General features: G+C 52.1%; 1 protein-coding gene across 1 annotated transcript in view; it reads right to left on the bottom strand.

Moving 5' to 3' along the window:
• Window positions 1–14,282, bottom strand: part of LOC143973735 (uncharacterized) — a gene marked incomplete in the record, with an annotated part of 54,195 nt that extends 39,913 nt beyond the window's left edge. The window contains 6 exon segments of the mRNA XM_077474571.1: window positions 1,770–2,036; window positions 2,038–2,348; window positions 4,937–5,020; window positions 5,023–5,062; window positions 8,969–9,590; window positions 14,172–14,282. Coding sequence (XP_077330697.1) covers window positions 1,770–2,036; window positions 2,038–2,348; window positions 4,937–5,020; window positions 5,023–5,062; window positions 8,969–9,574 — 1,308 coding nt within the window.
• Window positions 14,283–26,600: the final 12,318 nt, after the last annotated feature.

The raw sequence follows: 26,600 nt of genomic DNA, 5'->3' as shown, positions 1-26,600 counted from the left end.
AGAGAAGAGAAGAGGGGGCGGAAGAGAGAAGAGAAGAGAGGGGGCGGAAGAGAGAAGAGGGGGCGGAAGAGAGAAGAGGGGGCGGAAGAGAGAAGAGGGGAGGAGGCGGAAGAGAGAAGAGAAGAGGGGGCGGAAGAGAGAAGAGAAGAGGGGGCGGAAGAGAGAAGAGAAGAGGAGGGTGGAGAGAAAGAAGAGGAGGGTGGAGAGAAAGAAGAGAAGAGGGGGGTGGAGATAGAGAGAGAGAGAGAGAGAGAGAGAGAGAGAGAGAGAGAAAAGAGAGGGAGGAAGAAAGAGGAGAGGGAGAGAAAAGAGGAGGGGGAGGAATAGAGAGAGGGGGGGAGAAGCGAGGAGGGGGAGGAATAGAGAGAGGGGGGGAGAAGCGAGGAGGGGGAGGAATAGAGAGAGGGGGGAGAAGCGAGGAGGGGGAGGAATAGAGAGAGGGGGGGAGAAGCGAGGAGGGGGAGCAATAGAGAGGGGGGAGAAGCGAGGAGGGGGAGCAATAGAGAGGGGGGAAAAGAGAGGAGGGGGCGGGGAGAGAGAGAGAGAGAGAGAGAGAGAGAGAGAGAGAGAGAGAGAGAGAAAAGAGAGGAGGGGGAGGAAGAGAGAAGGAGGGAGAGAGAGAGAGGAGGAAAGGGGAGAAAGAGAGGGGAGGAAAGGGGAGAAAGAGAGGGGAGGAAAGGGGAGAAAGAGAGGGAAGGGGGAGAAAGAGAGGGAAGGGGGAGAAAGAGAGGGAAGGGGGAGAAAGAGAGGGAAGGGAGAGGAAGAGAGAGGGAAGGGGGAGGAAGAGAGAGAAGAGAGGGAAGGGGGAGAAAGAGAGAGAAGAGAGGGAAAGGGGGAGGAAGAGAGAGAAGAGAGGGAAGGGGGAGGAAGAGAGAGAAGGGGGAGGAAGAGAGAGAAGGGGAGGAAGAGAGGAAGGGGGAGGAAGAGGGAGAAGGGGGAGGAAGAGGGGAGAAGGGGGAGGAAGAGGGAGAAGGGGGAGGAAGAGGGAGAAGGGGGAGGAAGAGGGAGAAGGGGGAGGAAGAGAGAGAAGGGGGGAGGAAGAGAGAGAAGGGGGGAGGAAGAGAGAGAAGGGGGGAGGAAGAGAGGGAAGGGGGGAGGAAGAGAGGGAAGGGGGGAGGAAGAGAGGGAAGGGGGAGGAAGAGAGGGAAGGGGGAGGAAGAGAGGGAAGGGGGGAGGAAGAGAGGGAAGGGGGAGGAAGAGAGGAAGGGGAGGAAGAGAGGGGAAGGGGGAGGAGAGGGGAAGAGAAGAGGGGGGGAAGAGAGAGAAGGGAGGAAGAGAGAGAAGGGGAGGAAGAGAGAGAAGGGGGAGGGAGAGAGAAGGGGGAGGAAGAGAGAGAAGGGGAGGAAGAGAGAGAAGGGGAGGAAGAGAGAGAAGGGGAGGAAGAGGAGAAGGGGAGGAAGAGAGAGAAGGGGGGAGAGAGGAGAGAGGGGAGGGGAGAGAGGGAGGAAGGGGGGAGGGAAGAGGGAGGAAGAGAGGAAAGAGAGAGAAAGAGAGGGAAGAGGAGGAGAGAGGGAAGAGGGAGGAGGGAGGAAGAGAGGAGGGGTAGGAAGAGAGGGGGAGGTTAGGAAGGGAGGAGGGAAGAGAGAGGGGGGGAGGAGGTTCAGGCTACCCCCTCCCCCCGACCTCGCCTCTCCCTGGTGGGGCATGTAATGAGGACCTGTGATAGAACACTCTACTACAAGCACAACTCGCTGACACTAAACAAGAGCAGGCCTCTAAATAGCAGCACCCGGTGTCCTTTCAATGTACTGACCAAACCTTTAACCCACCTCTTCCTGGTGGACCTTCTGGTGTTTCAGCAGCTCGGAGCGCCATCGGAAGCCTTTCTTGCAGTCAGTGCACTGGAAAGGCTTCTCTCCTGTGTGGGTCTTCTGGTGGGTGCTCAGGTGCTGCCTCTGTACGAAGCTCTTGCCGCACTGTGCGCAGTGATAGGGGCGCTCACCGGTGTGAATGCGTTCGTGAATAAGCAGCGACGTGTGGCGCCGGAAACACTTCCCGCACACATTACAAATGTACGATCGTTCTCCGAGGTGGGCCCTGCAGGTGGGCCTTCAACGTTCGCTTGTTGTAAAAGACCTTGCTGCATTCCGCGCAGGCGTGCGGCCGCTGGGCGTTACCGGCTTCCGAGCGGTCCAGGAACTTCATCCGGATCTTATCCACCCCCTCTGTAAAAGATGGCGCCTTCCCCTCAGCCAGGTCCAGCGTCTGAGTCAGCGGCACTTCCCCTCCACCCGCCGCCTCCTCGGCGCACAGCGGTAGGTTATTCGTACAATCGCCACCCAGGCTGGGAGCGCCGGCCACCTCTGCCGAGGTCTTCTCACCGATGGCTTTCTCTACCAGTCCCTCACCTGGATAGGAGACAAGACAGTGCAGATTAGGGACGCAGAATACATCACATGGGAGGAAAGTACACACACTCACATAATTATAGGTAGGGTTACACTGATACCGGCGAGACCTAGTAGCGATACTTTGGGTCAAGTATTCACTGATACCGAGCACCGATACTTTGCGGTGCAATCTGAGTCAATACAAAATAAATGGGCTTAAATAGCACTGAAAAGAAGCTCCTGCAGCAGGAGCGGCATACTGCCGACTGGCCCATGCGCCTTCTGCTTCCTGGAAAAAAAAAAAAAACCTTCTCCTGTCTTACCTGGGGCTTGGGCTGGAGGAAGCGTGCAGCTTTGTATGGACACAGAGCGAGACTGATGAGCATGGAACAGGTACGTGCTCTTGACAGCCCCCAGTGGCGACTTTAGGCATGACAACATTTATTTTAAAAGAGAAGCCACAAGAATTGGAAATCTCCCTTACTTTATATCCAGCTGCAGGGTTCTGTGGTTAAAACCAGACAGGACGCAATCCTTCACCACTCACGATGGGCTCCGTTTAAAAAAAACCTTCAGGGACCAGGGCCCCTTTTTATCGGGGGGGGGGTCCCACACCCCTGGACCTGTAAAGCACCCCGCCAGGAAAATGGCTGAAAAAAAAGCTAAAGCACTGGATCCCGGGGTCCAGCTATTTAAAAAGAGAAGTGTTGAAGGCAAAAAATGTTGTTTCTTCCGCCACGAGGCCCGGGTACCATTCAATTCAGCCTGAACCGACATTTTGAATGGATCCGGATGCATGGCTTGCGCCAGCAAGATTTTTTCCCGTGAAGCTCAGCACAGCACGTCTTTACTCGTGACCAACACCTAAGACACTGGCGAAAAAACTGAGATACGGTAAGGGGAGGGGTTATTCAGCCACAACTCCTTGGGGGGGGGGGGGGGGGGGAGCTACCAAAAAGAGGATGGTTCCTCCCTCTACACCAGAGGTCCCCGAGCCCCCAGGCCATGGTCTGCGAGGAAGCAGGTCACACAGCAGGGAGCAAGATTTGTAATCCACGTGGAAACGGAGCAGGGGGTAGTGTGGTGCATGATTCAGTGCATCACATGGTCCCCCCCTTTCTTTTTTTTTTGTCCAAACTTTATTTCAAGTGTACAAAACATACACTTCATTCATGGCAAAATACAGCAGCACGATACTCTGAGTTGCTGTACATTGCCATGTGATTTGGCACGGTGCGCCTCAATAAAATGCAGCGTTGCCTGTATTTTAGAGCAGCCATAGGTAAAATGACCTCCTGTGTGTACATGTGGTGACACACAGGAAGAAAAAAACCTGAAGAGGTTAAAGCAGGGCTCCACAAACCCCAGGCGCCAAGAAATTTCGAATCCTCCCCACCCCCCAAACCTCGTTATGTATCCCGGGTTCTGCATGCCCATCTGCAAGCCAGCAGCCACCCACAGCATGGTGCCAGGCCAGCCAGCCAGCAGCCACCCACAGCATGGTGCTAGGCCAGCCAGCAGCCACCCACAGCATGGTGCCAGGCCAGCCAGCCAGCAGCCACCCACAGCATGGTGCCAGGCCAGCCAGCCAGCCAGCAGCCACCCACAACATGGTGCCAGGCCAGCCAGCAGCCACCCACGGCATGGTGCCAGGCCAGCCAGCCAGCGGCCACCCACGGCATGGTGCCAGGCCAGCCAGCCAGCAGCCACCCACGGCATGGTGCCAGGCCAGCCAGCCAGCAGCCACCCACAGCATGGTGCCAGGCCAGCCAGCAGCCACCCACAGCATGGCGCCAGGCCGGCGGCAACCCACAGCATGGTGCCAGGCCAGCCAGCATCCACCCACAGCATGGTGCCAGGCCAGCCAGCAGCCACCCACAGCATGGTGCCAGGGCAGCCAGCCAGCAGCCACCCACAGCATGGTGCCAGGGCAGCCAGCCAGCAGCCACCCACAGCATGGTGCCAGGGCAGCCAGCCAGCAGCCACCCACAGCATGGTGCCAGGGCAGCCAGCCAGCAGCCACCCACAGCATGGTGCCAGGGCAGCCAGCCAGCAGCCACCCACAGAATGGTGCCAGGGCAGCCAGCCAGCAGCCACCCACAGAATGGTGCCAGGGCAGCCAGCCAGCAGCCACCCACAGAATGGTGCCAGGGCAGCCAGCCAGCAGCCACCCACAGCATGGTGCCAGGGCAGCCAGCCAGCAGCCACCCACAGCATGGTGCCAGGGCAGCCAGCCAGCAGCCACCCAGAGCATGGTGTCAGGCAAGCCAGCAGCCACCCACTCACAGCAAGTTGCCAGGCTGGCCAGGCAGCCAGCATCAGTTTTCATACAGGTATGGTGTGAATAACGAGCTCTTAATGTTTACAATGTTAATAAACTTTAACATGTTCAGTTTATACCAGATTTGTGTAGAAAATTGTGTTTATTTTTCAAAACTTTAAATGTACAAAATATCGGCACCTGATATCGGCCTGAAAAGTGTCCGAAGAGTCGGTATGGTATTGGCCCTGAATAAAATGATATTGGGTGACCCCTAATATTGAATCTTTCACGGTGTGCTGGCGAGTCAGTGAAGCCGGCTTTATCACCGGGCGACGGGTCTTACCGAGCGAGATGAGCGTCTCCGAGGTCTCCTTCATCACATTCCTGTACAGCTCCTTCTGCCACTCCTCCAGCTCCATCCATTCTCCTTAGAGAACGAGGCCGCCAGGTCATCGAACCCCACCGAGGACTGCAACACAAAACACCACATTTCATCTGCCAGGGACGAGAGCCTTCTCTTTATTCATTTTACAAATATTAAAGCTTTTTGTGTGACAAAATCCCTTTCTGCTGCCCCAAAAAAAGTAACCCCGTGCCCAGGCTACGCACATTCAAATACTTAATGTTGAACCAGCTGGGCAGGTTTCTAATTTTGCCCATAGCTCCTTCCTTTATACACAATGCAACCGGTCTAGATTCTGCCAATACAGTAATAAAAACTGTATGTGGGCAGAGGTGCGGGGGGTGCTGGTGTATGCAGTACTGTATGTGGGCAGAGGTGCGGGGGGTGCTGGTGTATGCAGTACTGTATGTGGTCAGAGGTGCGGGGGGTGCTGGTGTATGCAGGGACTGTATGTGGGTAGAGGTGCGGGGGTGCTGGTGTATTCAGTACTGTATGTGGGCAGAGGTGTGGGGGTGCTGGTGTATGCAGTACTGTATGTGGGCAGAGGTGCGGGGGGTGCTGGTGTATGCAGGACTGTATGTGGGCAGCGGTGAGGGGGAGTGCTGGTGTATGCAGTACTGTATGTGGGCAGAGGTGCGGGGGTGCTGGTGTATTCAGTACTGTATGTGGGCAGCGGTGAGGGGGAGTGCTGGTGTATACAGTACTGTATGTGGGCAGAGGTGCGGGGGGCGCTGGTGTATTCAGTACTGTATGTGGTCAGAGGTGCGGGGGCGCTGGTGTATTCAGTACTGTATGTGGTCAGAGGTGGCGGGGGGCGCTGGTGTATACAGTACTGTATGTGGGCAGAGGTGCGGGGGGCGCTGGTGTATACAGTACTGTATGTGGGCAGAGGTGCGGGGGGCGCTGGTGTATGCAGTACTGTATGTAGGCAGAGGTGCGGGGGGCGCTGGTGTATACAGTACTGTATGTGGGCAGAGGTGCGGGGGGCGCTGGTGTATGCAGTACTGTATGTGGGCAGAGGTGTGGGGGTGCTGGTGTATGCAGTACTGTATGTGGCCAGAGGTGCGGGGGGCGCTGGTGTATACAGTACTGTATGTGGGCAGAGGTGCGGGGGGTGCTGGTGTATGCAGTACTGTATGTGGCCAGAGGTGTGGGGGGTGCTGGTGTATGCAGTACTGTATGTGGGCAGAGGTGTGGGGGTGCTGGTGTATGCAGTACTGTATGTGGGCAGAGGTGCGGGGGGCGCTGGTGTATGCAGTACTGTATGTGGGCAGAGGTGTGGGGGTGCTGGTGTATGCAGTACTGTATGTGGCCAGAGGTGTGGGGGTGCTGGTGTATGCAGTACTGTATGTGGCGAGAGCCGCAGGTGTACTTTGCATTTTACAGAAGTGATAGCCAGCTCCTGTGTCCAAGATGGCAGTGCAGGAAAAAATAAATAAAATACTATACTGTGCCCAGATCGCACCACTATGGTAAAATGGCAATTTTGGATCTAAAACACAGCTGCCATTGGGATTCAACATGAACACAGTCTTGGGTTCCAGGATACTTCTGTGTTTCATTAACTTTTTTTTTTAAATCAACTTTATTGCTATCACAATAACGCTATGAATGACAGGTCCTCTTTATGGAAATATCTGGGGTCTGTTAGACCTCAGATCTCTCCATTGCCCTCCAAAGCAACTTATTAAGCCAAGATCGATTTCATCGGCTGCTTTATTAGCTGGTTAAAAAAAAAAAAAAAAAATGACCGAAACTGGAAGTGACAAAATCCTTGTTGTTTCTGGTTTTATATATCATAGAGAGGATCAGGGACCGGACTCTCCTCCATGGTCTCTATGGTCACAGCCGGGAGCTGTAGGAGGGTGCCGCCCCTTTCTGTCACTTGTAAAAAGAACAACTGAGCGGCTGTTTAGCTGCTCTGATCACTTTTACTGTCAGTAAAATGAAAAAGGCTTGGGTCTTACAGTTCATGTGATGTGTAAAGGCAGGCGTCTCAATACATTTGGTAACACAGTGTGTAATAAATGTAATATATATAAAAAAATATGTATGTATTTACAGTGTCTTGCAAAAGTATTCACCCCCCTTGACTTTTTACCTATTTTGTTACATTCCAGCCTTTAGTTTGATGTTTTTTTCATCTGAATTCTATGTGATGGATCAGAACACAATAGTCTAAGTTGAAGTAAAATTAGTTGCTGAAAGTAAAAATATTAACATAACACTGACATAAAAAACTGATAAATTGTCATGTGTGTATGTATTCACCCCTTTGTTATGAAGCCCATAAAAAGCTCTGGTGCCACCAAATACCTTCAAAAGTCACATAATTAGTGAAATTATGTCACCTGTGTGCAATCTAAGTGTCACATGATCTGTCATTACATAGACACACCTTTTTGAAAGGCCCCAGAGGCGGCAACACCTAAGCAAGAGGCACCACTAACCAAACACTGCCCTGAAGACCAAGGAACTCTCCAAACAAGTAAGGGACAATGTTGTTGAGAAGTACAAGTCAGGGTTAAGTTATAAAAAATATCCAAATCTTTGATGATCCCCTAGGAGCGCCATTAAATCTATCATAACCAAATGGAAAGAACATGGCACAACAGCAAACCTGCCAAGAGACGGGCGCACACCAAAACTCATGGACCGGGCAAGGAGGGCATTAATCAGAGAGGAGCACAGAGACCTAAGGTAACCCTGGAGGAGCTGCAGAGTTCCACAGCAGAGACTGGAGTATCTGTACATAGGAGGAGAATAAGCCGTACGCTCCATAGAGTTGGGCTTTATTGCAAAGGGGCCAGAAGAAAGACATTACTTTCATCAAAAAACAAAATGGAGCGTTATGAGTTTGCGAAAAAAGGCATGTGGGAGACTCCCAAAATGTATGGAGGAAGGTGATCTGGTCTGATGTATGGAGGAAGGTGATCTGGTCTGATGTATGGAGGAAGGTGATCTGGTCTGATGTATGGAGGAAGGTGATCTGGTCTGATGTATGGAGGAAGGTGATCTGGTTTGATGTACGGAGGAAGGTGATCTGGTCTGATGTATGGAGGAAGGTGCTCTGGTCTGATGTATGGAGGAAGGTGATCTGCTCTGATGTATGGAGGAAGGTGATCTGGTCTGATGTATGGAGGAAGGTGATCTGGTCTGATGTATGGAGGAAGGTGATCTGGTTTGATGTATGGAGGAAGGTGATCTGCTCTGATGTATGGAGGAAGGTGATCTGGTCTGATGTATGGAGGAAGGTGATCTGCTCTGATGTATGGAGGAAGGTGATCTGGTCTGATGTATGGAGGAAGGTGATCTGGTCTGATGTATGGAGGAAGGTGATCTGGTCTGATGTATGGAGGAAGGTGATCTGGTTTGATGTACGGAGGAAGGTGATCTGGTCTGATGTATGGAGGAAGGTGCTCTGGTCTGATGTATGGAGGAAGGTGATCTGCTCTGATGTATGGAGGAAGGTGATCTGGTCTGATGTATGGAGGAAGGTGATCTGGTCTGATGTACGGAGGAAGGTGCTCTGGTCTGATGTATGGAGGAAGGTGATCTGCTCTGATGTATGGAGGAAGGTGATCTGCTCTGATGTATGGAGGAAGGTGATCTGGTCTGATGTATGGAGGAAGGTGCTCTGGTCTGATGTATGGAGGAAGGTGATCTGGTCTGATGTATGGAGGAAGGTGATCTGCTCTGATGTATGGAGGAAGGTGATCTGCTCTGATGTATGGAGGAAGGTGATCTGGTCTGATGTATGGAGGAAGGTGCTCTGGTCTGATGTATGGAGGAAGGTGATGATCTTTGTCATTGCTGCACTCTTACCCTGTTCTTCTCAGTTCTCCATAACACCTAACTCAGAGAAAAAGAGAAGGTGAGGTGTTCTGTAGTCCCGGTGTAGGGTGACAACGCATTTACCGCACGTACACAGACACCCCTCCCCCCCGGGTCACACTAGTTCTGGGCTCTCACCTTGTCAGTGTGGTTCTTCTGATGTTTGAGGAGCTCAGACCTCCAGCGGAATCCCTTGCCGCACTCTATACACTGGAAAGGCTTCTCTCCGGTGTGCGTGCGTTGGTGGGTGGTGAGGTGCTGCCGCTGCACGAAGCTTTTCCCGCACTGCGTGCACTGATACGGGCGCTCCCCGGTGTGGATTCGGGCGTGGATCAGGAGGGAGGTGTGCCTGCGGAAGCTCTTCCCGCAGATGCTGCAGGTGTAGGTTTTCTCCTCGGCGTGCGCCTTCTCGTGTTTGGCCAGGTCCGTGCTGCGCAGGAAGCATTTGCCGCACTGCCCGCAGGTAAAGTTCCGCTCGCCGGACGGCCTCCTCTGCCGCGGCTTGGCGTTCTTTTTAGGCGGGAAGCTCGCGTCGTAGTCCAGGCGCGGCGGGGCGCCGTCCCCGATCTGGATCTCCTGCTCCACCGCCAGCTGCGTTCCTAAATGATAATCCACCAGGCAGTCCATGGGTTCCCCCATCACTGCCTCGTCCATCTGCGGCTCGCTCTTCAGCTGCACCTCATCCAGTATGATGTCCGGGGACTCGACCTTCACCACCTCTGTGCCCACATTCTTGTCTTCCATGGTGGCCCCTCACCTACTGCAAAAGGAGAGACCAAACACATTACTACCAAAGAGACGCAAAAGATCAATCTGCTTATATTTCCCCCTCCCTGGGTCCTCATTCACCCTCATCTACATGCCGGAAACATTTCTAAACCTTTCCGCTTTCATCTCATCTCTTATTTTAGGCCCAGCGATTCCCATCACTGGGTCCCTTTGCTTGTCTATGCAAACCCCTTCAGGACCGTCCACCAGTTATACTGCAGCAGGGTGGCCCCGATGTGCCAGATCATGTATGTCATGTCACATTATTTTAGGGTGGGGGTGGGGGTGGCGTATGAGAGAGGCGCCCGCCGCACCGGCTGTGCTGCCATTTGCTACAGCACAAGCCGATCTGCGGGTACCGGCCAACGATTTATGGCTTGTAACCACCAACTGAACTGGCTGAGCGAATGACAGAAGAGAGCTCTGTGTAGGCAAACAAAAGATGAGGGGGAACCGAAAAAGGGAGAAGAGAAAAAAAAAAAAAAAAGGAGGAGAAGAGAGAAAAAAAAAAGAGAAGAGAAAAAAAAAAAAAGAGAAGAGAAAAAAAAAAAGGAAGGAGGAAAAAAAAGGAGAAGAGAGAAAAAAAAACGAGGAGAAGAGGGTGGGGGGGGGGGGGGCCTATGAGCGAGGCGCCCGCCGCACCGGCTGTGCTGCCATTTGCTACAGCACAAGCCGATCTGCGGGTACCGGCCAATGATTTATGGCTTGCACCCACCAACTGAACTGGCTGAGCGAATGACAGAAGAGAGCTCTGTGTAGGCAAACAAAAGATAAGGGGAAACCAAAAAGAGAGAAGAAGAGAGAAAAAAAAATAGAAAAACAAGAAGAGAAAAATAAAAAAAAAGGAGGAGAAGAGAGAGAAAAAAAAAAGAAGAGGAAAAAAAAAAGGAGAGGAGAAAAAAAAGAGAAGAGAAAAAAAAAAGGAGAAGAAAAAAAAGGAGAAGAAAAAAAAAAAAAAAAAGAGAGAGAGAGAAAAAAAAGAGGAGAAGAGGGTAGGGGGGCGTATGAGCGAGGTGCCTGCCGCACCGGCTGTGCTACCATTTGCTACAGCACAAGGCGATCAGTGGGTATTGGTGTTTTGTCATATAACGTCCTCCATCCGATAGTGTCCGCTGTGTACTGCGCATGCGCAGTACACAGCAACACAGATTCCGAAAATTGCCGAGGATGAACGGCGCCTGCGCCGTGAGTCCAGGTTCTAGCCCCACCATCTGAAGCTCGCCCGTGAGGGGCCCTCTAATATTCACAACCCTATGTCCGCTTGGATGGTGGGGCTACCACCTCCACTCGCGGCGCAGGCGCCGTTCAGCTTCGGAGATTTTCCGAAGCTTCGTCTGCTCTGTACTGCGCATGCGCAGTACGGGGCGGACGCTATATGATGGCTGGACACTATACGGCAGAACAGGGGCACCCACCAACTGAACTGGCTGAGCGAATGATAGAAGAGAGCTCTGTGTAGGCAAAGAAAAGATGAGGGGAAACCGAAAAGAGAGGAGAAGAGAAAAAAAAACAAGAAGAGAAAAAAAAAAAAGTGAAGAGAAAATAAAGCAAAGCACATAAACCCGAGGTAAGTATAGTAACAAGTCCTAGTTACAATCTCAGAACGCCCAATAAGAGGATAATATGCGCCCGGTCTAAACTAGGTGGCATGTTCACCAATGCCAGGAGCCTGGCGGACAAGATGGGTGAACTGGAGATACTGTTGTACGAGGAGGATTTGGATTTTGTGGGAATTTCAGAGACCTGGTTCAACAACTCTCATGATTGAATGGTTGCCAGCCAAGGTAATTCCTTTTATCGCAGGGATAGAGAGGGTAAAAAAATGGGGGGGGGGGGTATGCCTGTATATCGAGAATAATGTACAAGTGAATGTGAGCGATGACTAGGAGGGGTAGGGAGGAGGTGGAATCCTTATGGGTAGAGCTCCAAAGGGATGAAGCTAAGGGGAAAATAATACTGGTATTATGCTATAGGCCCCCTATCCTGAGGGGGGAGGGAGAGACGGACCTCCTATCACAATTTGGATTAGCAGTAAGGATGGGAAGTGTTATCATAATGGGGGATTTTAATTATCCAGACATAGACTGGGCGGAGGGAACCGCACATTCATCTAAGGCTCGCCAGTTCCTAAATGTCTTGCAGGACAATCTCATGGGTCAGATGGTAGACGCACCAACTAGAAATAAAGTGTTACTGGATCTACTGATTACCAACAATACAGACCTGATCACGGATGTGGAAATACGGGGCAATTTATGGAACAGCGATCACAGGTCAATTGGATTCAGTATAAATCACAGAAATAGGAAACATAAGGGGAATACAAAGACACTGAATTTAAAAAGAGCCAACTTCCCTAAACTACGAACCTTACTAGAAGGCATAAATTGGGATAAAATCTTAGGAACAAAGAACACGGAGGAGAGATGGGTTTTCTTTAAGAACATATTAAATAAGGGCATTAGCCAATGCATCCCATTGGGTAATAAATTTAAAAGAGCCAACAAAAGTCCTGGATGGCTTAACTCCAATGTAAAAATCCATATAAAAGCAAAAGAGAAGGCCTTCAAAAAATACAAGGCTGAGGGATCATCATCAGCATTCAGACTTTATAAAGAATGCGACAAGAAATGTAAGGGTGTAATAAGGACGGCTAAGATAGAACATGAAAGACACATAGCGGAGGAGAGCAAAAACAAATCCCAAGAAATTCTTTAACTATGTAAACGGTAAATAAGGGAGGACAGACCATATTGGCCCCATAAAGAATGAGGAAGGACATCTGGTTACAAAGGTTGGGGAGATGGCTATACCGTCGCTATTGTGGGCAGTTTTAACCTTTTCTCAGCCGCTAGCGTGGGGTAAAAGTGCCCCCCCCCCCCCCCCCGGAATCAGCCGAAATGCGTCGCAAATCCGCCGTCGCTATGGGCAACACAGGGTGAAAGGGGTGTAAGAGCGGCAAGGATGTGGAATTCCCTTCCACAGGTGGTGGTCTCAGCGGGGAGCATTGATAATTTTAAAAAACTATTAGATAATCACCTGAATGACCACAACATACAGAGATATACAATGTAATACTGACATATAATCACACACATGGGTTGGACTTGATGGACTTCTGTCTTTTTTTCAACCTCACCAAATATGTAACTATGAAAAACGAGAAGGGGGAGGAGAAGAGGGGGGGCGAGGAGAGGGGGGGGACGAGGAGAGGGGGGGGACGAGGAGAGGGGGGGGACGAGGAGAGGGGGGGGACGAGGAGAGGGGGGGGGACGAGGAGAGGGGGGGGACGAGGAGGGGGGGGACGAGGAGAGGGGGGGACGAGGAGAGGGGGGGACGAGGAGAGGGGGGGACGAGGAGAGGGGGGGGACGAGGAGAGGGGGGGACGAGGAGAGGGGGGGGGCGAGGAGAGGGGGGGGCACCAGGAGAAGGGGGGGGGGCAGTCTGCATGTCACATGTACATAGATTGGGGGATATTATATGTGTATATATATATATATATATATAATGGAGGGTGTTCATGTATATATAGATTGGGGGATATGATGGGGGGCGTAAATGTATATAGAGGGGGATATGATGGTATATAGAATATATGATGGGGGAGGGTATTCATGTATATAGAGTGGGGGATATATATATATATATATATATGATGGGGCGGGTGTACCTGTATATAGTGGGGGGGATATGATGGTATATAGAATATATGATGGGGGAGGGTATATATAGTGGGGGATATGAGATATATATATATGATGGGGGAGGGTGTGTGTACACACACACACATATATATATATATATATATATAGTGGGGGATATGATGGTATATAGCATTTATGATGGGGGAGGGTATACATGTATATATAGCGGGGGGATATATATATATATATATATAATGGGGTAGGGTACACATGGATATATAGCGGGGGATATATATATATATAATGGGGGAGGGTATACATGTATATATAGTGGGGGATATGATGGTATATAGCATATATGATGGGGGAGGGCATACATGTATATATAGTGGGGGGATATGATGGTATATAGCATATATGATGGGGGAGGGTATACATGTATATATAGTGGGGGATATGATGGTATATAGCATATATGATGGGGGAGGGTATACATGCATATATAGTGGGGGATATGATGGTATATAGCATATATGATGGGGGAGGGCATACATGTATATATAGTGGGGGGATATGATGGTATATAGCATATATGATGGGGGAGGGTATACATGCATATATAGTGGGGGGATATGATGGTATATAGCATATATGATGGGGGAGGGTATACATGCATATATAGTGGGGGGGATATGATGGTATATATGATGGGGGAGGGTATACATGTATATATAGTGGGGGATATGATGGTATATAGCATATATGATGGGGGAGGGTATACATGCATATATAGTGGGGGGATATGATGGTATATAGCATATATGATGGGGGGAGGGTATTCTGTACAGTCTGTGTATGGAGTATATGATCAGACCAAACACATATATAGTATATACTCGGATCTCTCGGATACACATCCCCGGCCTCACCTCTCCTCCTCCCCCCGGGCTCAGGTCCTCTTCCTCCGGTCTCTCCTCCCCTGACAGGCCGCCCCTCTCCCCCACACTACTACTTCCGGTACATTGTACAAATCACACCCACTTCCGCCGCATGTTCCCGCCTCTCCTCTGAGACCATCAGCACCGCCCATTACGTCACTGTCCCCGCCCCCAGTACTCCTGCCTATCACGAGTGTGTCCTACTAATCTCTTCCCCCGGTAACCGAAAAAAAACAAATGGTTCCTAGACGGAGCTGGTGTTGTGCCTCAATAATAGTACATACACAGACAGTTCCTCTCGGTGTTCCATGAAATAAAGTCTCCTCTGCTACTACTGCGCATGTGCAGATTTCAGACAAGATAAACAGAGCGCAGAGAGGCTGCAGACTGACCCCCTCACCCACCCAATGATCGTCTGCGAGACACACCGAGATACCTGTCTACATGGGGGGTGCGCAGTCTGGGTGTGACGGGGGGGCGCAGTCTGGGTGTGACGGGGGAGCAGTCCGGGTGTGACGGGGGAGCAGTCTGGGTGTGACGGGGGGCAGTCTGGGTGTAACGGGGGGCGCAGTCTGGGTGTGACGGGGGGCAGTCTGGGTGTGACGGGGGGCAGTCTGGGTGTGACGGGAGGGCGCAGTCTGGGTGTGACGGGGGGCAGTCTGGGTGTAACGGGGGGCGCAGTCTGGGTGTGACGGGGGGGGCGCAGTCTGGGTGTGACGGGGGGCAGTCTGGGTGTGACGGGAGGGGGCAGTCTGGGTGTGACGGGAGGGGGCAGTCTGGGTGTGACGGGAGGGGGCAGTCTGGGTGTGACGGGGGCGCAGTCTGGGTGTGACGGGGGGCGCAGTTTGGGTGTGACGGGGGGGCGCAGTCTGGGTGTGACGGGGGGGCGCAGTCTGGGTGTGACGGGGGGGCGCAGTCTGGGTGTGACGGGGGGGCGCAGTCTGGGTGTGACGGGAGGGGGCAGTCTGGGTGTGACGGGAGGGGGCAGTCTGGGTGTGACGGGGGCGCAGTCTGGGTGTGACGGGGGCGCAGTCTGGGTGTGACGGGGGGGCGCAGTCTGGGTGTGACGGGGGCGCAGTCTGGGTGTGACGGGGGCGCAGTCTGGGTGTGACGGGGGCGCAGTCTGGGTGTAACGGGGGGCAGTCTGGGTGTAACGGGGGGCGCAGTCTGGGTGTGACGGGGGGCGCAGTCTGGGTGTGACGGGGGGCAGTCTGGGTGTGACGGGAGGGCGCAGTCTGGGTGTGACGGGGGGCAGTCTGGGTGTGACGGGAGGGGGCAGTCTGGGTGTAACGGGGGGCGCAGTCTGGGTGTGACGGGGGGGCGCAGTCTGGGTGTGACTGGGGGCAGTCTGGGTGTGACGGGAGGGGGCAGTCTGGGTGTGACTGGGGGCAGTCTGGGTGTGACGGGAGGGGGCAGTCTGGGTGTGACGGGAGGGGGCAGTCTGGGTGTGACGGGGGCGCGCAGTCTGGGTGTGACGGGGGGGCGCAGTCTGGGTGTGACGGGGGGGCGCAGTCTGGGTGTGACGGGGGGGCGCAGTCTGGGTGTGACGGGGGGGCGCAGTCTGGGTGTGACGGGAGGGGGCAGTCTGGGTGTGACGGGGGCGCAGTCTGGGTGTGACGGGGGGGCGCAGTCTGGGTGTGACGGGGGCGCAGTCTGGGTGTGACGGGGGGGGCAGTCTGGGTGTGACGGGAGGGGGCAGTCTGGGTGTGACGGGAGGGGGCAGTCTGGGTGTGACGGGGGCGCGCAGTCTGGGTGTGACGGGGGGGCGCAGTCTGGGTGTGACGGGGGGGCGCAGTCTGGGTGTGACGGGGGGGCGCAGTCTGGGTGTGACGGGAGGGGGCAGTCTGGGTGTGACGGGGGCGCAGTCTGGGTGTGACGGGGGCGCAGTCTGGGTGTGACGGGGGGGCGCAGTCTGGGTGTGACGGGGGCGCAGTCTGGGTGTGACGGGGGTGCGCAGTCTGGGTGTGACGGGGGGGCGCAGTCTGGGTGTGACGGGGGGGCGCAGTCTGGGTGTGACGGGAGGGGGCAGTCTGGGTGTGACGGGGGGGGCAGTCTGGGTGTGACGGGGGGCGCAGTCTGGGTGTGACGGGGGGGCGCAGTCTGGGTGTGACGGGGGGGCGCAGTCTGGGTGTGACGGGAGGGGGCAGTCTGGGTGTGACGGGAGGGGGCAGTCTGGGTGTGACGGGGGGGCGCAGTCTGGGTGTGACGGGGGGGCGCAGTCTGGGTGTGACGGGGGGGCGCAGTCTGGGTGTGACGGGAGGGGGCAGTCTGGGTGTGACGGGGGGGCAGTCTGGGTGTGACGGGGGGGCGCAGTCTGGGTGTGACGGGGGCGCAGTCTGGGTGTGACGGGGGGCAGTCTGGGTGTAACGGGGGGCGCAGTCTGGGTGTGACGGGGGGCAGTCTGGGTGTGACGGGAGGGCGCAGTCTGGGTGTGACGGGGGGCAGTCTGGGTGTGACGGGGGGCAGTCTGGGTGTGACGGGAGGGGGCAGTCTGGGTGTAACGGGGGGCGCAGTCTGGGTGTGACGGGGGGGCGCAGTCTGGGTGTGACGGGGGGGCGCAGTCTGGGTGTGACGGGAGGGGGCAGTCTGGGTGTGACGGGAGGGGGCAGTCTGGGTGTGACGGGGGCGCGCAGTCTGGGTGTGACGGGGGGGCGCAGTCTGGGTGTGACGGGGGGGCGCAGTCTGGGTGTGACGGGGGGGCGCAGTCTGGGTGTGACGGGGGGGCGCAGTCTGGGTGTGACGGGGGGGCGCAGTCTGGGTGTGACGGGGGGGCGCAGTCTGGGTGTGACGGGGGGGCGCAGTCTGGGTGTGACGGGGGCGCAGTCTGGGTGTGACGGGGGGGCGCAGTCTGGGTGTGACGGGGGGGCGCAGTCTGGGTGTGACGGGGGGCGCAGTCTGGGTGTGACGGGGGCGCAGTCTGGGTGTGACGGGGGCGCAGTCTGGGTGTGACGGGGGGCGCAGTCTGGGTGTGACGGGGGGCAGTCTGGGTGTGACGGGAGGGCGCAGTCTGGGTGTGACGGGGGGCAGTCTGGGTGTGACGGGAGGGCGCAGTCTGGGTGTGACGGGGGGCAGTCTGGGTGTGACGGGGGGCAGTCTGGGTGTGACGGGGGGCGCAGTCTGGGTGTGACGGGGGGGCGCAGTCTGGGTGTGACGGGAGGGGGCAGTCTGGGTGTGACGGGAGGGGGCAGTCTGGGTGTGACGGGAGGGGGCAGTCTGGGTGTGACGGGAGGGGGCAGTCTGGGTGTGACGGGGGCGCGCAGTCTGGGTGTGACGGGGGCGCGCAGTCTGGGTGTGACGGGGGGGCGCAGTCTGGGTGTGACGGGGGGGCGCAGTCTGGGTGTGACGGGGGGGCGCAGTCTGGGTGTGACGGGGGGGCGCAGTCTGGGTGTGACGGGGGGGCGCAGTCTGGGTGTGACGGGGGGGCGCAGTCTGGGTGTGACGGGGGGGAGCAGTCTGGGTGTGACGGGGGGGAGCAGTCTGGGTGTGACGGGGGCGCAGTCTGGGTGTGACGGGGGGGCGCAGTCTGGGTGTGACGGGGGGGCGCAGTCTGGGTGTGACGGGGGGGGGCAGTCTGGGTGTGACGGAGGGGGCAGTCTGGGTGTGACGGGGGGGCGCAGTCTGGGTGTGACGGGGGGGCGCAGTCTGGGTGTGACGGGGGGGCGCAGTCTGGGTGTGACGGGGGGGCGCAGTCTGGGTGTGACGGGGGGGCGCAGTCTGGGTGTGACGGGGGGCGCAGTCTGGGTGTGACGGGAGGGAGCAGTCTGGGTGAGACGGGGGGTGCGCAGTCTGGGTGTGACGGGAGGGGGCAGTCTGGGTGTGACGGGGGGGTGGGCACAGTCTGGGTGTGAGGGGAGGGTGCGCAGTTTGGATGTCACGGGGGGTGCGCAGTCTGGGTGTGACGGGGCGCAGTCTGGGTGTGACGGGGCGCAGTCTGGGTGTCACGGGGGGCGCACAGTCCCCCCTGTTTTCACTATAAACGAAATCCATTTCCAAAGGAATGTCCTCCTCCTCTGAGAGGGATGCAGCTGGTCTGATTGAGCCGTCAGAGGAAACTGTTGTTGCATAAAACACTTCAGTCCCTGGATATATCACACAGGAGGTTTTTTTTTTTTTCTTCTACCATTTGTAATTGATGTTATGATGTCTCTCCATAGTGGGTCTAAACGTAGCAGATCCCCATCCAGTGCTCAGGACCCTCTTGTTGAGGTGCAGGAGGTTGGGGATCAGGTAGATCTTCCCAAAGATTTGGAAGGCACTTATTTATCCTCTTCTGAGGATCCTAATATGGAAGGAGTAGCATCACAGAGACGGGTTGCTTGTGTACTCCCTTACTCAACCTTTTCGTTGCCTGCAGCGCAGGCTCTTGAGGAACCTGCCTCTAAAGGGGTTCATTAGAACCTCCTCCACCTGGGGATGTTTTTTCCTATTCATTCATGGCTAAAAAAAGCTTATGTATTCTGAATGGCAACATTTGGATAAACAATATTATCCTCCCAAGAAACTCCCAACACTATATCCTATGGAAGAGGATTTCTATAAGAAATGGGGGGGGGGGTTCCAGCAATTGATGCTGCAATTGCCTCAATGAACAAGAATCTCACATGTCTGGTGGAGAATGTTAACAGATCCAACAGATAAAAAGTTGGAATTTCTTTCTAAAAGTAATATGTCTTTAGCAAGTTCAGTAGCGCAGCCGGTTCTTGCAGCAATTGGTGTATCTCAGTCCATTAAGGAACAGTTTGTGGAGATACTTAAAATTCGGCCTGATCGGCAGGCCCAGCAATGGGCTGGTGTAATAGATTCACTATGTCTCACAGTAGATGCTATGAAAGATTCTATCATTTAAGCCTTATGGCTTATGCTTGGACTAGTGCATTCTCACAGAGTTTTATGGCTGAAAAATTGGTCAGCTGAAGCACTGTGCAAGAAACTCTTGGCCAGTTTCCCCTTTCATGGTGAACGGCTGTTTGGGGAAGATCTGGATAAATACATCCAAAGGATCTCTAATGGGAAAAGCTCTCTCTTACCAGTAAAGAAGAAGTTCAAATATTTCTCCCTTTTTAATCGTGCTGCCTCTCCTGTGCCAGGGGCATCAGCCTCTAGGCAGTCTCGACTGCCTCACCCGTCAGGTTCAAGGGGAAGTCCCCAAGGGCAGCATCATGGTCAGAAGAGATCTTGGGGCAGAAAGTACACAAAGCAGGATGCTAAAGCCTCCTCACGAAGGGGCACCCCCCCCCCCCCCGCTCGCTCGGGTGGGGGGGAAGGCTCCTGCAATTCTCAATATCTGGCAGGAACAATGTCAAGACAGATGGGTGGCTTCTGGAGTTTTTTTTTCTCTAGGTTACAAACTAGAGTTCCAAGAGTTTCCGTCTCCTCGTTTTTTTTCTAAGGGAAAATGTTCCCAAGGATCCAGAGAAAAGGAAGTCTCTCTTTCTGGTCTCTGGATCTTCTATTATCCCAGTCGGTGATCTCAGAGGGCACAGGTTTTGATTTAAACCTTTTACAGTTCCAGAACCAAACAGAGAGGTAAGACCCATTCTACATCTCAAAGATCTGAATAGGCACTTAAGCATCCGCTCCTTTCATAACCCGATGGGTTGTTTCCATCCTGCAAGGAGGGGAGTTTTTTTGGCTTCAATCAATATCAAAGATGCATACCTTCACGTGCCAATATTTCCCACTCTCCAGAAATTTCTGCGCTTTGAAATATTAAATCATCATTTTCAGTTGTGACCCTGCCATACGGTTTAGCCACAGCACCACGGGTGTTCTGGAAAATTCTGGCACCTCCTTTAGCATGATGCAGGAGGAGATGGTCAGAGGCTGCGGACATGGTGCAGGAGGAGATATATATATATATATATATATATATATATATATATATTAAATGAAACAATATTTATCAATATATCTCACTTCAGATTTTTTAATTTCTACTAATGAGATCTGTACCCACATATGTGACTGAGGAATATACAAACCCAACTGTTTGGTCACCTTTTACCATATATAAATTAAATAAATTTGATATGCAGGAAGAAAATAAAGTAAGAATTATGCTGCAGGAGGAGATGGTCAGAGGCTGCGGACATGATGCAGGAGGAGATGGTCAGAGGCTGCTGACATGATGCAGGAGGAGATGTCAGAGGTTGCAGATACGGTGCAGGAGATGGTCAGAGGCTGCGGATATGGTGCAGGAGATGGTCAGAGGCTACGGATATGGTGCAGGAGGAGATGGTCAGGGGCTGCGGACATGGTGCACGAGGAGATGGTCAGAGGCTGCGGACATGGTGCAGGAGGAGATAGTTAGAGGCTGCGGACATGGTGCAGGAGGAGATGGTCAGAGGCTGCAGACATGGTGCACGAGGAGATGGTCAGAGGCTGCGGACATGGTGCAGGAGATGGTCAGAGGCTGCAGACATGGTGCACGAGGAGATGGTCAGAGGCTGCAGACATGGTGCACGAGGAGATGGTCAGAGGCTGCGGACATGGTGCACGAGGAGATGGTCAGAGGCTGTGGACATGGTGCAGGAGGAGATGGTCAGAGGCTGCGGACATGGTGCAGGAGGAGATGGTCAGAGGCTGCCTACATGGTGCAGGAGGAGATGGTCAGAGGCTGCGGACATGGTGCAGGAGGAGATGGTCAGAGGCTGCCTACATGGTGCACGAGGAGATGGTCAGAGGCTGCGGATATGGTGCACGTTGTGGCTCAACACGGCCAGCTATCAAAAAAAGGACAAGTGTGCCGCACAGCCATGTGCTGAGGATGCACCGTGTCCACGACCAGCACTGTGGACTGTAAACACAGAGCCTGCTTACCCTCTTTTAGTGGCTTATGAACATCTGCCTCTCCTTGGTGGCCTCCCAGACATGATGTAAAATTTGATTAGCAAATCAACGCCTGAAGTTTACTATAAAAATTATACCAAGAACGGCCTGCAGTCAGGTATAGTCTTGGCTAGAATAGAATGCAGTGGATATATATGTAGGAGACTGTGTGTATATCTTTATGCACTGCAGATCACTGAATCACCTGCCTGCCTGAAAGTGTATTTGAATATGTACAGCCGGAATGGCCTGCAGTCAGATCTAGCTACACAGGATACAGTATATATAGATATATATAATATATACACACTAAATACACTGCAGCTAACTAAATTAACTGCCTGCCTGAAGTAGATTAGAAACAGTACACCAGGAAAAGACTGCAGTGAGATCTAGCTAAATTGTATACAGTGGAGATAGATATATATATATATATAAAATATACCAGTCTAACTGTGTGTGTGTGTGTATATGTATATATATGTATATATATATATATATATATATATATATATATATATATATATATATATATATATATATATATATATATATATATATATATATGAAATACACTGCAGCTAACTGAATTGCCTGCCTGAAGTAGATCAGGAAAAGTACACCAGGAACGGACTGCCTGCTCAATATAACACCAGCAACACACTACACAGGGCCGACGTGCAGGCGGCCTTATATAGTGAGGGGCGTGGACCTAAACCCCAGAGCCATAATTGGCCAAAGGCACCCTGCCTTTGGCCAATAATGGCTCTCTTTGCTGACGCCGCTGTAATCGGCCAAAGCATGCGGGATAGAGGATGCTTATCCGATTATCAGCCAGCAATGCCCTGCGATGACTCAGTACATGGCGCTCGAATTTGGCGCAAAACTCCCCATAATGTTCGATTTTCATTGAACAGCCGATGTTCAACTCAAACAGAAAGCTCATCCCTAGTCCTCTTTATAAAGTCCCAGTCCTAGAACCGGTACAGACACAGACAGGTCCTCTTTATACAGTCCTAGTCCTAGAACCGGTACAAACAGGTCCTCTTTATACAGTCCTCAGTCCTAGAAGTGGATCAGATACAGACGTGTCTTTTTTTATATAGTCCTATAGCTGCTACAGACACAGACAGGTCCTCTTTATACAGTCCTCAGTCCTAGAACCAGTACAAACAGGTCCTGTTTATTCAGTCCCAGTCCTAGAACCGGTACAAACAGGTCCTCTTTATACAGTCCTCAGTCCTAGAAGTGGATCAGATACAGACGGGTCTTTTTTATATAGTCCTATAGCTGCTACAGACACAGACAGGTCCTCTTTATACAGTCCTCAGTCCTAGAACCAGTACAAACAGGTCCTCTTTATTCAGTCCCAGTCCTAGAACCGGTACAGACACAGACAGCTCCTCTTTATTCAGTCCCAGTCCTAGAACCGGTACAGACACAGACAGCTCCTCCTTTATTCAGTCCTAGTCCTAGAATCGATAGACAGGTCCCCTTTATACAGTCCTAATCCTAAAACCAGTACAGACACAGACAGGTCCTCTTTATACAGTCCTCATTCCCAGTCCTAGAACTGTTACAAAGACAGACAGGTACTCTTTATATAGTCCTAGAACCGGTACAGACAGGTCCTCTTTATACAATCCTCAGTCCTAGAACTGGTACAGACACAGACAGGTCCTCTTATACAGTCCTAGTCCTAGAACCGGTACAGACAGGTCCTTTTTATACAGTCCTAGAAGTGGTACAGACAGGTTCTCTTTATACAGTCCTAGAACCGGTACAAACAGGTCCTCTTTATACAGTCCTAGAACCGGTACAAACAGGTCCTCTTTATACAGTCCTCAGTCCTAGAAGTGGATCAGATACAGACGGGTCTTTTTTATACAGTCCTAGTCCTATAGCTGCTACAGACACAGACAGGTCCTCTTTATACAGTCCTCAGTCCTAGAACCAGTACAAACAGGTCCTGTTTATTCAGTCCCAGAACCGGTACAGACACAGACAGCTCCTCTTTATTCAGTCCCAGTCCTAGAACCGGTACAGACACAGACAGCTCCTCTTTATTCAGTCCCAGTCCTAGAACCGGTACAGACACAGACAGTTCCTCTTTATTCAGTCCCAGTCCTAGAACCGGTACAGACACAGACAGCTCCTCTTTATTCAGTCCCAGTCCTAGAACCGGTACAGACACAGACAGCTCCTCTTTATTCAGTCCCAGTCCTAGAACCGGTACAGACACAGACAGTTCCTCTTTATTCAGTCCCAGTCCTAGAACCGGTACAGACACAGACAGTTCCTCTTTATTCAGTCCCAGTCCTAGAACCGGTACAGACACAGCTCCTCTTTATACAATCCTCAGTCCTAGAACTGGTACAGACACAGACAGGTCCTCTTATACAGTCCTAGTCCTAGAACCGGTACAGACAGGTCCTTTTTATACAGTCCTAGAAGCGGTACAGACAGGTTCTCTTTATACAGTCCTAGAACCGGTACAGAGAGGTCCTTTTTATACAGTCCTAATCCTAGAACCGGTACAGACACAGACAGGTCCTCTTTATACAGTCCTAGAGCTGGTACAGACAGGTCCTCATTCAGTCCTAGTCCTAGAACCGGTACAGACACAGACAGGTCCTCTTTATACAGTCCTCAGTCCTAGAACCGGTACAGACAGGTCCTGTTTATACAGTCCAAGTCCTAGTACAGACAGACCCTCTTCATACAGTCCTAGAACCGGTACAGACACAGACAGGTCCCTTTTATTAAGTCCTGGAACCGGTACAGACACAGAAAGGTCCTCTTTATACAGTCCTTAGTCCTAGTCCTAGAACCGGATCAGATACAGACAGGTCCTCTTTATACAGTCCTAGTCCTAGAACCGGTACAGACAGGACTTCTTTATCTAGTCCTAGAATCATTACAAAGACAGACAGGTCCTCTTTATACAGTCCTAGTCCTAGAAGTGGCACTGTATAGGATGAGTGTGTGTGATGATTGGCTGTCATTAGACCAATCACAGACATCTCAGATGTTTACAAATACTGGAAGGGGAGGGGAGTGGGTGGAGCGGGATGTTGGTAAACTTAAAAGGAAGGCGGATCTCTATCCACCAATCACTGCGTTGTCTGTTATTAACCCCTTCAGGTTTTCCTCCCTCCAGGACCGGACCGCAGGTTGCTATTGGGCGCTGGGTGGGAATTGCGCCGTTGTACACAAATCTGTTTTGTATCTTTTTTTTTTTCCCCACAATGAGAACTTTTCTTTCGGTGGTATTTGATCTCCTCTGCGGGTTTTTTTTTTTTATACTATAAGCAAAGAAAAACAAAAAAAAACGACAATTTGGAAATATATATATATTTTTTTAAAACTTTTTGTTACAAAACATCCAATAAAATGATATTTCCTCATAGATTTAGATCAATATGTGTTCTGTATGTCTTTGGTAAAAAAAAAAAAAAAAAAATCCCAATAAGTGAATATTGATTGTTCTTTGTGAAAGTTATATTGTCTTCATACTATGGGATGTATATACGGGAATCTGTATTTGTTTTTGTTCATGCTGGTAATGGCGGTGATCAGTGACCTGCGATAGTGCGGTGGACAATCTGACACTAACTGACGCTGGGAGGGTACTGACTAACTGCCACTGACATCACCATACAGAGATCAGTGCTAAAAATATACACTGTCACTGTACGAATGACACCGCCTGGAAAAGGGTTAACATCTTGGGCAATCAAGGGGTTAAATGTGTGCCTCACTAAGTGTAATGTGCGCGTCTTTTTTTTTTTACTACGGATCTCTTTGTTTCTTATCCCTGCTTTGCATATTTGCTTTGCAGCTCCAGTAGGTTTCCTAATCCGACAGAACACAATGGCGGCAGAGGACATCTTCTTACACCCAGGTAAGCAGGCAGAAGGTGGTGGTGGCGGCCATCTTGGTACACCCCCGCACTGCTCAGCGGAAAACTGATTACTGATATACTGAAATAGACTATTTCACTCGGCGGCGGTGGAATAATCCATTTTCAGTATATGAGGCGAGTTTACTGCTAAAATAAGCGCGACGTTGAAGACTTGGCTGGGTGTAAGAAGATGTCCGCCGCCGCCCTTGTGGTCTGCCACATTAGGAAACCTATTGGAACGCGTAGCACATGCACAATACACAAATTTTAGTTTCGCTACGTCACTTCCGTCGCATGTTCTGATGGGTAGCGGTTTTCAGATAAAACACAGGAAAGTCAGGTCAGGGCGTCGCTTCCGGCCTCCCCAGGGTAATAAAAATGGCCCAGGGACCAGCCTGTCCGGGGGCAGCTCTATGGTAACCCGGTGTTCTATCAGATAGCCTCTACCCATCAGAAAGATGCTACCCGGCCAACTGCGCATGCTCGGTGTGCAACTGAAGTGACGTTGCCTTGCGGCCATCTTGGTACACCCGCACTCGTCCGCAGTAAGCCTGGAGATAGAAGTCGGCAAGCGGACATCTTTGTACACCCACAGGATCGTTTTTTTTTTTTTTAACAGTAAACTCAGCTTATGTAGTGACAATCAGTATTTAGAGGTCCGTAACATTGTTGTGATGTTGAATTTCAAAATCAGCTAAAACTTAGAATTTATAAATATTTATATACAGCGTGTAATTCTGTCAGATCAGCGGGCTTGCCGCTGCTTTTAAAAATTCAACATCGAAACAGGGTGACTGGTGTCCAGATCCTGAATTTCATGATATGAGCTGTTTAGTGTGGAATGCCAGACTTCGGTGAGTGTAACAAGATGTCCGCTTGGCGAGCTCAGACTGTAGGCTTAGTGTGGCTGGGTGCCGGGTGTACCAAGATGGCCGTGGCGGAACGTCACTTCCTTTCCGAAATCTGACGGAGCGCCGGTGTAGTGTCACAGTTTGCTGCCTATCACAGGATGGTGCGGAAGTGACGTTGTTGCGTACTGCGCATGCGCGATGCGTTCCAAACGCTCGCGCCGTGCGTTCCAACATAGTTTCGGTGTAGTGTCACAGTTTGATGCCTATCACAGGATGGTGCGGAAGTGACGTTGTTGCGTACTGCGCATGCGCGATGCGCTCCAAACGCTCGCGCCGTGCGTTCCAACATAGTTTCGGCAATACAGTTCAGCGAAACCATCACATAATGTTACGGAAGTGATGTTACACACAACACAAACACGGGCCACGTTGTTGCGTACTGCGCATGCGCGATGCGTTCCAAACACTTGCGCCGTGCGTTCCAACATAGTTTCGGCAATACAGTTCAGCGAAACCATCACATAATGTTACGGAAGTGAAGTTACACACAACACAAACACTGGGCCGTTCGTTACAACACTAATACTTTCCTTGTTACCTAGTAGGTTTTGCATTGCTGGGACTTGTAGTGCCTATCCTGAGCTACATGCTTCAATGTTCAGTGTCCTCATCCCTATCCCCATGCTTCAATGTTCAGCGTCCATCCTTATCCCCGTGCTTCAATGTTCAGTGTCCTCATCCTTATCCCCGAGCTTCAATGTTCAGTGTCCATCCTTATCCCCGTGCTTCAATGTTCAGTGTCCTCATCCCTATCCGCGAGCTTCAATGTTCAGTGTC

Source organism: Lithobates pipiens, unplaced genomic scaffold (genome assembly GCF_037356315.1).
Source record: "Lithobates pipiens isolate NorthernLeopardFrog02 unplaced genomic scaffold, aLitPip1_a1.2 Scaffold_94, whole genome shotgun sequence".
NCBI lineage: Eukaryota > Metazoa > Chordata > Amphibia > Anura > Ranidae > Lithobates > Lithobates pipiens.
The sequence above is the reverse complement of the archived record's forward strand: the minus strand, read 5'-3'. Positions and strand labels throughout refer to the sequence as shown.